This window comes from Salminus brasiliensis, chromosome 13, assembly GCF_030463535.1.
Source record: "Salminus brasiliensis chromosome 13, fSalBra1.hap2, whole genome shotgun sequence".
In the NCBI taxonomy this organism is placed as follows: Eukaryota; Metazoa; Chordata; class Actinopteri; order Characiformes; family Bryconidae; genus Salminus; species Salminus brasiliensis.
In genome coordinates this window covers 18542505-18555298 of record NC_132890.1, presented here as the reverse complement: position 1 = coordinate 18555298, position 12794 = coordinate 18542505, and the positions used below count along the sequence as shown (strand labels likewise).

General features: G+C 37.5%; 1 protein-coding gene across 1 annotated transcript in view; it reads right to left on the bottom strand.

Annotated features, from left to right (window-relative positions):
* Positions 1 to 1087: 1087 nt before the first annotated feature.
* Positions 1088 to 12794, bottom strand: part of fkbp16 (FKBP prolyl isomerase 16) — a 38816-nt gene continuing 27109 nt past the window's right edge. Inside the window, exons 4-8 of the mRNA XM_072695691.1 lie at positions 10936 to 11153; positions 8391 to 8569; positions 7012 to 7089; positions 1295 to 1432; positions 1088 to 1174 (exon numbers count right to left, since the gene is read on the bottom strand). Of these exons, the coding sequence (XP_072551792.1) occupies positions 1088 to 1174; positions 1295 to 1432; positions 7012 to 7089; positions 8391 to 8569; positions 10936 to 11153 (700 nt within the window). The remainder of the gene's footprint in view (positions 1175 to 1294; positions 1433 to 7011; positions 7090 to 8390; positions 8570 to 10935; positions 11154 to 12794) is intronic.

Here is a 12794-nt window from a genome sequence, read left to right as displayed (position 1 = left end):
AAATGACAGCTGATAATACATGAAAATAACAGCTGATTATCATTATCAGGAATCAGCAGGGAAGTTGTTTAATGACATATCACAGCAATAGAACTGAGTGAAACATAATAAAACTTGAACACATTTCTACAAAGTTCTACACTGCTATCTTCTAAAACAATGCACTAGCCATACTGTTGTTTTAATGTGCATGGCAATTGGACATCACTTAACATCATCTTACTGGTTCCTGAGATCTTGTAATAAAGATCATGTAATACAAATGAAATATAAACCAATTTATGAGATGGGCACAGTATGAGACAAGTGGAGTCTGGTTTTGTTAGCTTGGTAGTAGCTGCCCCCATGTTTTACTGACATCAGCACTATGAATTAATAAGAATTCTTCAAATAAACCTTCATCTTGAGGATTTTCTATAACTTTTATTGCTTCAATTTCAAGCAATATTACAATTAAGATATATCCTGAGCACATAATGTTAATTCACCTTTTTCTGCATAAACAGTAGCATGTAAAAGTCTTTAAAACCATTTATCTGGGCAAGGAGTGTGTTTTTGGTAAAATGATATATAACATATACTAAATATAAAAAACATGAATGCGGTAGATAGTAACAAGAATTTCAGTGTTACATTTCAAATGTTGTGAGCTTGTTGCCACCAGCCATTGCACTGGTTTGTTCAAAACCCCTACCAGCAGCTCACCTGATTTAACTTATGGAAGAACTGAGTAATCAGTCCATAAGCTGTTTTAAGGAGAGATTGGTAAATGGTTAAGTGAACACATTGATGCAATACTGTATTAATATTATTAGTTATTTGACCTTTTATTCAACTTGTTATTTGAATACCTTTTTGCTAAAAAAAAAATAATTATGGCCCAGTTAAATAGCTTTTTAAATAGAATTATCTACCCAAGCCTTTTACACAGAACATTTTGTTTAGTTCAATGGTTGTCAATACAAGAGCCAATCTGGGAAAGATATTTAAATTGCTTTCTGCACTTTTTCCTCAACACTATTCTAGTTGCAGTGCTGTGGAATAGTTGTTTATAGTTAGGTGTTCACTTGTTGTGTTTTAGAGAATGTTAGTTTCTTGCAGTCAGGACCACTGAGGTGACTAAACTGCCCAAAGCCACCACCAGAGCACCAAGCAGAAGCTTCCAAGACATGCCCTGAAACAACAGAAACCCACAGCATGAAAATAAGAAAAGATAGATCCACACTTTTTGGCAAAAATTCCTACCCCCTACAACACCTTTCTTCTCTTCTCATGTCAGTGATCATTCACTTACAGGGGGCTTCTTTTTGGGGGGGTTGAGGAAAGGTGCTATGTTCTCCCCAAGCAGCTGAGCAGATTTTGGTTTCCACCTCTGCATCTCATTGACTCCTGCTTGTCTTTTGACCAGCTTTGACAGTTCAGCATGTATAGCCTGTAGAGCAAAAAAAAAAAGTAGTCGCTGCTATTGAATGTTTGTCATACTTGAAATGTTTATAATATCCTGCAGATGGCAGTGTTGGACAGGCTTTAAGAAAACGTTTCGTTGTTCATTAGTTGGACAGTTGGTAGTGTATTGGAAATCTTAAAGGTATTCCTGTTTGCTAAATGTGCATCAGTGATGCACGCTTTCTTTTGAGCACTACTGTAATTATTTTATTAAGAATTCAACATTTCATAATGTTATATGTTCATCAGTTGGCATACAACTTGTTTAAGCATGTCTCCTAGCAGCCTGTGTTCTTGTGACAAACTTCAATTTAGCTTTTTTCTTTTATTTATTCCTCAGTATTTAATTTTTTTGTAATCAATGTTTGATCAAAGTTTTGTAAAAAAAATAAACCAAAAATGGATACTTCTTGTACGCCTTTTGTGCAAGCTACAGCCTTTTAGCACACAGTAGATGCTACCTGAGTTATATAATACCAGTTATCTAACCTATCTGATCTTTATACAATCAGTAATTCCTATCCAGATCATTTCATATTTCATAACATTTCATTGCCCCACATGAAAAATGTTTGCTTAAATGCTCACTTGTTATCTCTTGTCTATCAACAGCAGGTGGCAAAGTAAGGAACACCTACCAACCGGAATGCCCACCATACCCATGGTTATCAGATCATGATTGTACAGCTCATTTTCGCAATTTCCTCATAAAATATCTTGAGCTCTACGGATGGATCATGGACTTGCTTCCATGGACCATGGAAGGTTTTTTGAGCCCTCCTGCACTGCATAAAATAGTCATTTGTCTTGCACTATAACTTTGTTATTATTTGAAAAATAAACAGAATTATCCTTATTAGTGTGAAACTATTGTGTCTGCAGCCCAGCAGAGTGTGTTTTTGTGTTAGATTTCTGTCTGATAGACAAACTTTAATCATGTTTTTTCTCTTCTCACCTTAGTGTCTGAGACCCCTGGCATTAAGTGGCTCAATGTCACTGGCATCGCTGGCCTGCCTTTCATACATATCGTAGTGTTTTCCATTTCACTGTTAACACTGACATAATGTCTAAACGTCTCAGCACATTAATCTAGTACTTATAGTTTATTAAAATGACCGTTGACTAGAGCTTGACAAAATATATAGCCAGTTACTGAGTACTGCCAATTATTGCACAAACTAGCTATGAACACTTTAATAAACCAGGTCCAAAACCCAATGCAGCAAATGTTTCAAGGAACTCTTATGGTATATTGATAAATAATAATGAATAATGGTCATAGCATAACTTCAGTCTGCTTTCATTCAATGATCAGCAGTTTTGTAGTTCCATAAATAAAGTGCTTTCTAATGTACTGCCAAAGAACAAGATCATTTGAGCTGATAGCATACTATTGCTCCAAATGCAATTATGTTGTCTGTAGACTGTACCATCCTCACCTGTTGTCTTTGATGTTGGATTCCTTCATGATAGTTGATGGTAACATAATTTTTGTTCACCCATGCTGTCAGATGGAGCTTTGCTTGCTAATAAGCAACAGAATGCATTGAAGTGGGCATGGGCTGGATTCAGAATCCATGTTTCACTAAAACCACAGGTTGATTCAGCAACTACTTAAATAAGGAACACACTGTAAACATGTGGGCTTCTTCAAAAAAACCCTCAAGCGCAGTGTACAACAACTGCATGGTGTCTTCTCAATCCCAGATGCGCTCTCTCTCTCTTGCTCTCTGGGGAAAGTTTTTTTGTTGTTGTTGTTGTTCCATCCAGATGAAGTTGTCATTAGAGCAACAGCAGATATTTGCAGTTTTGTCTAGACATGGTTCACTTGCCACCACAGTAACTGTGTGGAGTGGGTGAAAGCAAGGTGGGAGGGGAACTGAGGCCACCAAACACTGAAAGGGACATAAAGTTTATTCACTTAAATGAGCTGTTTGATGGCGGTGTTAATAAGAGTTGGCCTGAGAAAGATATTAGAATGATAAGATTCCATAAGCATATTAAGTGCTTCACGACCATTTTAAAGTGTCTTCCCTATAAGGTCTGTTGCATGTTGCTGTTGCTTTACTACTAAATCAGTCATGCAGTGTTAGGGCCCTGCATCATCCTGTACATACTGCCTGCTGTGGTCATTTAACTGAAGAGGTACAACATCCCCCACACTTTTGGCTGCTCCATAATAAAGTGTGGGAGTGTGTGTATGTGTAATGGCTCCAGACAGGCTCTAATCTCTGTGGCTGCACTGAGGATTTGGCAGGCTGTACAATCTACAGAGGCATGACAGGACAGGTTTCAGCCCTGTCAGTAGCAGGCCTGTATTAGTCCATATCCCCATCCACATCTTATTGTAACAATGTGCAAATAATGCAAATAATAAAGTATAAGTGAACCCTTTTAATGCTTTAATTACTGATTTCCATAGAGAAAGCCATGTATTTATGTTTAAACAGTCCCAGGGAATTTTCAATGTCTAAGATATCTTATCTGCAGTATGTAATAAACAAGTATTTTGACTTGCCCAGATGTGAGAAATCAGAAAGGGGCTCTGAGCAGTCATATTCTGGCCAATAGGACAGTTAAACAATATTAAAGGTATATATCTGCTTTAAAAATGTACATCCCTGCTCATGAGAAAGTGTTGGTAGGTAGGCCTGGGAGACAGTACTTTCTTGTTGACAAATCCAGATTATTGATTCATGTTTTGCCACACACAAATACATCATCTAGGTTTAGCTTATATGTTTTTTTTAAAATTCACCCATTAAATAACATAATGTTGTGTAATTATACATCTTTTGGAAATAAACTTTTAAAAAACAGCTCTCAATTTATAAGTTATGATGGTAATTGTGAATTTGTGAGCTCCTGCTGGTTTGGGTTTATGGTTATTCCTTCTCATTAAAGTATGTCCACAAAATGAAAACCTCAAACTGCTACATGCATGCAGGTCCACATGTGCACATGCTTCTCATATTTAAAACAATTCCTTTAATTATAGAGTATAATTTTATACTCTGGAAGCCAAATATTATGTGTTCATAATTTTAGAACTCAAGTATTCGTTTTTTTGTCAGACAGTAAAGTGCACATTTGAGTAACCCCTGAAAAGCAGTAGAAAATTGACTATAAAGTAGTCTAAAGAGTTTTTTTTGCAGCCCATTGTTTAAAAACTTTAACAGATATTGTAATTGTCATTTTTCACAATCAAAATGCTGTAATAAAAACCCATATTCAGCTATTTGATCTTATTTCCTCCTCATTGAACGGACCATGTAATGTCGTTAAATTATCATTTTCTGAAAACGTAAGTGTATTGGCGTGATGTGGTCAATAACAAAAGTTCATCTCAATACTTTGTTATATATCCTTTGTTGGCAATGACAGAGGTCAAACGTTTTCTGTAAGTCTTCACAAGGTTGGCACACACAGTTGCTGGTATGTTGGCCCATTCCTCCATGCAGATCTCCTCTAGAGCAGTGATGTTTTGGGGCTGTCGGTGGGCAACACAGACTTTCAACTCCCTCCAAAGGTTTTCTATAGGGTTGAGATCTGGAAACTGGCTAGGCCACTCCAGGACCTTGAAATGCTTCTTACGAAGTCACTCCTTTGTTGCCCTGGCAGTGTGCTTGGGATCACTGTCATGCTGAAAGACCCAGCCACGTTTCATCTTCAATGCCCTTGCTGATGGAAGGAGGTTTGCACTCAAAATCTCACAATACATGGCCCCATTCATTCTTTCATGTACACGGATCAGTCGTCCTAGTCCCTTTGGAGAGAAACAGCCCCAAAGCATGATGTTGCCACCCCAAGCTTCACAGTTGGTATGGTGTTCTTTAGATGCAACTCAGCATTCACTCTCCTCCAAATACAACGGGTTGTGTGTTGTACCAAACAGTTCTACTTTGGTTTCATCTGACCATAAGACATTCTCCCAATACTCTTCCGGAACACCTAAATGCTCTCTAGCAAACTTCAGACGCGCCCGGATATGTACTGGCTTAAGCAGGGGAACACGACTGATACGATGCAATAACGACTGAGTCCCTGGCGGCGTAATGTGTTACTGACAGTAGCCTTTGTAACGTTGGTCCCAGCTTTCTGCAGGTAATTCACTAGGTCCCCCCATGTGGTTCTGTTATTTTTGTTCACCGTTCTTGTGATCATTTTAACACCACGGGCTGAGATCTTGCGTGGAGCCCCTGATCGAGGGAGATTAGCAGTGGTCTTGTAGGTCTCCCATTTTCTGATTATTGCTCCCTCAGTAGATTTCTTCACACCAAGCTGCTTGCCTATTGCACATTCAGTCTTCCCAGCCTGGTGCAGGTCTCCAATTTTGTTTCTGGTGTCCTTCGACAGCTCTTTGGTCTTCACCATAGTGGAGTTTGGAGTGTGTGACTGTTTGAGGTTGTGGGCAGGTGTCTTTTATACTGTTAACAGTTCAAACAGGTGCCATTAATACAGGTAATGAGTGGAGGACAGAGAAGCCTCTTAAAGAAGAAGTTACAGGTCTGTGACAGCCAGAAATCTTGCTTGTTTGTAGGTGACCAAATACTTATTTTCCACCATTATTTGCAAATAAATTCTTTAAAAATTAGACAATGTGATTTTTAGAATTTTTTTTCTCATTTTGTCTCTCATAGTTGAGGTCTACCTATGATGTCAATTACAGGCCTCTCTCATTTTTTTTAAGTGGGAGAACTTGCACAATTGGTGACTGACTAAATCCTTTTTTTCCCCACTGTAACATATATAGGAGGCTGTAATGAATGTTAGCTCAGTAAACTTGATTTCAGTTATATTTCATATTCTAGATTTATTATTTGACAGCAAAATGTATTTTCTTTATTTTATGTATTGTAACTCATTTACTTACGTATTCACTTCCTAAATGAGTGAGGGATTTTTGAAATGTATTTATTAATTTGAATTCTTTAGTGTAACTATTAAAGGGTTGACATTAAAAATTAATAGAATATTACATGTAAATATTATTTAGTAAGCCATTGGAAACTAAATGAGTCATCTCTAGTTTTCTTCTCTTTTCTTTTCCAGCTTGGTCATTATTACCTTTGAAGCATTTTCAATTGTTAACTTGTTAGTCATCATCTATATCTGAATAGTGCCTTTCACATTGGTAATGTTTAGTTAATCTTAGAAATGAGAACATATAAACTGGTCACCACTAGCTTAATTACTGATAGCTGTGTTAGCATTTTTAGGCAAAGCATTCATTAGCCAGTACACAAATGTTATGGTCCACTTACACCAAATGAGATGTGAGTTGCTCTTTATGTCTTTATTCCCTTTTAACTGTATGTTGAAATAGCTCCTGCTAATGAAAGTTTTATGTAAAGAGAATCATTAATATTTCACCACATGAGCTCACAACATTTATTAAAGATCACTGATAGCATGATTGGTATCTGACGTAAAGTTTAGAGAGCTTCATAAAGTCCAGACATTTATATACCGTCCAGTCCTTGCCTAAGCCAAGAATATCTCAGGGTGAACCACATTGTATAGCAGTGTTCAAAAGTAAGGAGTGGACAAGAGTTGAGTTCTCACCTTAGTAGACGGCTCCAGTTTTAAAGCTTTCTTCAGGGTCTCCATGGCTTCCTCGTAATCACCCTTGTCAGATAGAAGCTGCAAATAGATTTCAGGTCCTTAGTAATAATATTTATTTAACTGTCTGGAACTATACTTCATAATCAACCAGAGACAGTCTACTGTATTACTTTAATTGACTGACATAAGAAGAGGGCAAGTACCGGGATTCAAATCGGATCTTACGCATCAAGCATCTCAGCAAAAGTATTAGGATCAGTTTTGTGTTTATGATATAAAAGACTGCTTGGCACGGTAGAAAAATGACCCCTCCAACTGCCCTTCCTCCATACTGCGCTGAGTCAACACAATTCATTATCCTTTAAGTGCATACTTTGGGCTGCTAGGGACCTGTGAGCTCATCTTTTGCTCCCTTTATTTGTTGAGTTAAATGGCAAAATAACAAATGACAAATATCAAAATATAAATATACTCTTGATGTAAATAAGGTGTTTTGACAGCTGTCCTGGCAGCCTTGAGATGAATTGGTAGGTTTCTAATGACTTCTGTAGGACATGGAAGAAATCAGATTAATTGTGATTGTATTGCAATTTTAATATAACTTGTATTTGTAAACCGATAATGGGGTATTAGTAGCCATCTAAGCTTTGGCCCCGTCAGAAGGGTGCCAGTTTAATCATAACAAAGCCACAGCCATTTGAGTCTGAGAGAGCGCAACTCTGGGTAAGTAGGTTTGCTCCCTGGTCTGCAGAATTCTTTGATTTTTATTTATTTATATTTGAGATTTTCTCCCCAAATTCATTATTGCCAATTCCCACCCACAAGCTAGGTCACTGACATCATAATGTCATTAGCTCTGGAGGGTAAAAGCCAGCATGCACTTCCTCTGAGTCACATGAAGCACCACTGACTCATCACTGCCACAAATGCAACGCCAAAGGACAAATGAATGTGCATTGTAGCAGATCTCAAAATGCCAATTCTGTTTCATTAGCTGACACACAAATGTTGGCTAGCACTGCAGTGTGTGATGCTGGAGAGAAAGGACAAAAAGTGAGAAATTTTCAGGCAGTTTTCAGGCCAACTCTTAGATTGTTGCATTACTTGGGAGACTGTAATGTGATAAAATTGTTTATTTTTGTTGGATTACAGAAACAGAAACATCTATAACTGTGATTGGTAAAGATTCTTAGTAAAAAAAAACGTGACTGGTTAAAAGTCCTTATTGCAAAAACAAAAAATATACCATGCACCCATATGAGGATCAGTACAAACTGTTGATGAAATGTAAAATGTCCATACATTTAAGGCTTGAACTAAAATTGACCAGAATCTGGACTAGAATCAGCTCTGAAAGGTCTCAAAAAAGTGCCCCTAACCTTCCCTTTCCGGAAGAGTGCCTTCACATTGTTGGGATCGAGGAAGAGTACATCCTGACTGGTGTGTAGTGCCTCACTGTACTGCTCCAGCTTCAGCTGTGCCGCCGCCAGGTTGTTCAGACACTTCACCCGGTAGTCATTCACTTCCTCCTCTTCCTCCAGTGCACAGACTCGGCCATCTGAGAACACACACAAATAGCCATCCCTCTCATCTATTGTTATGCGTGAATGCATCTCCTTTGTAGCTCACACCTGAGCTCAACATTGGTGTTAGTTGAATGTTAGTGTGCTTCAGACTGTAAAGTGGCATTGTTAACAGCCATGTGGAGTCCAAGCAAGAAGTATTATGTAAGGTCTTCCATGTCAGATGTGTTCTTGAATATATTCATATATCATTAATTATAAAGGTCAGACAGGTCTTTAAAAAATTACTAAACTAAACTACGTTTTTAATTAAATTGAAGCCTTTGTTTTATTGATTCAATCATATTTTAATAATATCTGATAAAAAACATTAATAGACAGGCATTATTATTATCATAACAACAATGTAAACAAAACATGCAACATATCACTAAGTGCAGCTGATTATTGCACATGACAGGGATTTTTCTGCAACTCTGACAAGCTCATCTCTGTGACTAAAACTAAGCAACCAAGCAAAGACTATCCATAACGCATGGAACAAGTAGAGAAGATGGATCTTCTTTTTATATGTGTATGTGGTCAATTTCAGTGTGTGCTGCAATATGGCACCTTGCACTTCACTGTCTCATTACTGTCAAATGTTCCTCTCGAGGTTGAAGCGGCTTCATGGCAATTACCATGATTAAGGGGGTGGAAATAACATGTAGATTTCTTACGTTTGATTAGCCAAAGCTTTAATAAAAGCATTACTCACATCCTGCGGACGTGACTGAGCACTCAAATGACACCATTGTTGTTCAGATGTGCTAGCAAACTGCCTAGCTTGTATGTCAGGAGTGTGAAATAAATATGGTCTCCTGTATCTAAAAGGGCTTCTTTTTTGTGGTGAAATGTTGAATGGGAAACAATGAGAGTCTTTTTGTCTTGAGATTGTGTTTTTTTTTCACTTCTGCTAGGCAGGTGATAGTGACTCAGAGGCGACCACATGCAGTTACTCTAGGAGTGCTGTAAAAATGCTTTAGTGTGTTTTAAAAAAAATATGGCACACTGTTAAAATGATTGTTTCCTCAATGATTCCCAGGCATCCAGACCCTGAGGCAGCAGAGCAGCCCCAAACCATGATACTCCCTCCACCATGCCTCACAGCTGGGATGAGGTTTCAGTGTTGGTGTGAAGCGACTTTCTTTATAATGCTCTTAAATGAACACCATTAGTGTTTTGCTAATAGTGTCTTTTGCTTTTTCTAATGATTTGTTGATCTGTTGATCAATGATTAGATCTGTTTGATGTGTACGCCCTCTCAGAGTAAACAATATATATAAAATGCACATTTAATCTGTTTGGACTGAGCATGATAAAAAAATGAATAAATAGGCACTATTTGCATGGTAGCACGGATGGGTTAAATACAGAGGTTGAATTGTACTGCTTATCAATATAAGCAGTACAATTCAACCTCTGTATTTAACCCATCCGTGGAAGTGAAGGGGCAGCCTCGGATGCCGGTCCTGGATCGAACCAGTGACATTCCGGTCCCAAGCTTGCTTTTCTAACCTTTAGGCCATGGCTTCCCTATGAAATTGACTTACTTTGGATGGCTTTTAGAGCGCATTACTACAGAATTCTAGTATTTTTACTACAGCTTTAAACGTGACTGAAAACAAGTATAGCTTTTGGAGTGACATTTTCTTTCATTCATCTTTCACCTTTCATTATTTGAAGGATGAATTCACGTCTTCAACCCGGAACAAAGAGTTTACTGAGAAGGATGTTTTTACTTGCATTGTAATTGCTACATTTGATACCTAGTTGCCAATGTTTATTTACGAAGAGCGCTTTCAAAACCGAGCATGTGTTAGTCTGCATTCACGACACTTATTTAACATCAACAATCCACAAAAAAACTAAAGTTTCAGTTTTCAGAGTATTATCACTATAAGCACATCAAAAGGTGCTTATAGTGCTTATAGTACACAAAAGTGATTTCACTGCAGTGTTTTAAAGTAACCAGTAGCCAAATGATCAGTCAGAAAATGGTTGTTTTAAAAATGTAGGCCATACATATAAAAAAATTGTTCCAGAATGTCCTGTTTACCAAACTAAATTATATGACTATTATTATCTATAAAAACACATGTTTGGCATCAACTGATAGTCAGCATTACAATATATTGGATGGATAGGGACATTTTTAGTTACTAAATCACTTGAATTATTTGTTAGCAGATACTGATACTAAGACTATTAGCTGAATAATTAAATCTGGGGTTAAATCTGGCACTACTGGTGCACCATGTCTGTTCCAACTCAGAACTAAAAATCTGGATATATATTGGGTGTCACCAAAACATCTTTAAACATCATAATATTTGTACTATATTCCCCACCCTTAAGTTACCATGTGTGTGTGTGGTCAGCACATCCAGGGCAATACAGTAGGCTTGCGCTGCCATGCTGTACTCTTCTCTTTGAAAGTAGAAGTTCCCTCGCTCTCGTTTCTGATTTCCGATGCGGATCCGGTCAGAAATGGGCAGAGATAGGGAGTCTGCTTTATCTCTGATCTCCACAAGCTGCAGCTGGTATAGGATTGGAGTCCAGGCTGGTATATCAGGCTCTCTGCAGATACACACACACACACACACACACACACACACACACAGACATTAGTCTCACTGGATATATTCACATGGCCTTAGTCCACAGTTATCTTTTCTCTGAATCTCCTCATTATGGTGTCTGTTGGCTGTTCTTGGATAATTTTGTCGGACATGGTCTTTGCACCACTAGCCCCGTTGTCAGCTCTGGAGACAGTATGTGCTGCTTTAAACAACACAGGCTTTACTTGTTATCTGTCAATGTAAACCACCTTTTAATCTGTTGGTGGGATTATTTTTAGCCATTAGTATCTGTGGTGTGTCTTGTTATTTGTTTTACTTTGGAATTTGGTATTAGTGGCAGTCCATATGTCTTGCATTTTATTCACATTCATTGCATTCCAATTCACCTTGCATAGCCTAAATACTAGCCACAAATTAATTATGGTACTGAGTTATGGTATGGAATTTCAGTGATAGGGTGAGGTGGTATAATAGCATTATGGCTATACGGTGTTGACAGTATTTTAAAAGTACATCTATGATCTGTTGAATTTTTGTTTTGTGTCTATCTAGTAGACAAAAAAATAAAGCTTATTCTTCCCATTTTGTTTTTCCATGTACATTTATGGTAGCGCTGTGGGTACTCACTGATTGTGCGTGAAAACAGTAATAAATGACTAAACCAGATTACTTGGCAGAATTTGTCCCATCTTTCCCACATTTAAGTATAATTCCACAGGGTAAAAATGTTTTAATTGAAAGTACGATATAATAGTGAATTTGTGTTGTTCTTACCAATACTTGTGCTTAACTAGTAAATACATAAAATACTTATAGTCAAGATAATCCAAACAGCTGATGACATTGTGGCAGTATAAAAATACACAAATAAAACAGAAATGTTTAAAAAAAACTATTTTGGGACAGTTGATTTTCAGTTCGGGATAGGAGTCCTGGTATTGTATCACCAAATTCTTGGCACTACATAGCCCATAGAACATTTTAAAAAGAAGACCAGTATGAAACTGTGCATGCATAACTCATAACAAATGGTTTTAATACAGAGACGGGTATCAAACAAACAAATCTGGACGGTACAAAAAAAAAGCTTTCATACAACAAAGCCCACATAATCTATGGCTTTCTATTACTGGTGTTATTGGAGTGGCTGAACTCTTACTATGAACCCTGTTGCTTGTTTTGTCCTCCCTTCGCCCAACTCTGAAATCAGTTGTTGGCACAGTCTTCATAAGAATACCATCTGCTCTGGCAGGATGTTTCTAGTGTGGATAGACATGTGAGCTTAGGAGTCACTGATAATGAGTAACACCAAAAATAAATACATGAAAACAAGTGGGTGCAATTTAGTGTCATAGAAATAAATTGCACTCAGATGCTATCTTGTTTTCACTAGCTTCATTTCCCTTAAGGATGGGCATTTAAGTCAAATTCAATGTTCCTATGTGTAATGATTGAAATGTGCTTGATTGTTGTTGCCGGACCAGATTGGCTGGTTACATATTTTATAGCTGCTGATCTTTTCAGAGATTTTCATTTATAACAATCTCTAGAGTTTACTCAGAATTTGGCAATAAAACAAACAAACAAAAAAAAACATCCAGTGGCGTGAGTGGCAAATCTGTAGACAGAAACGCTTTGT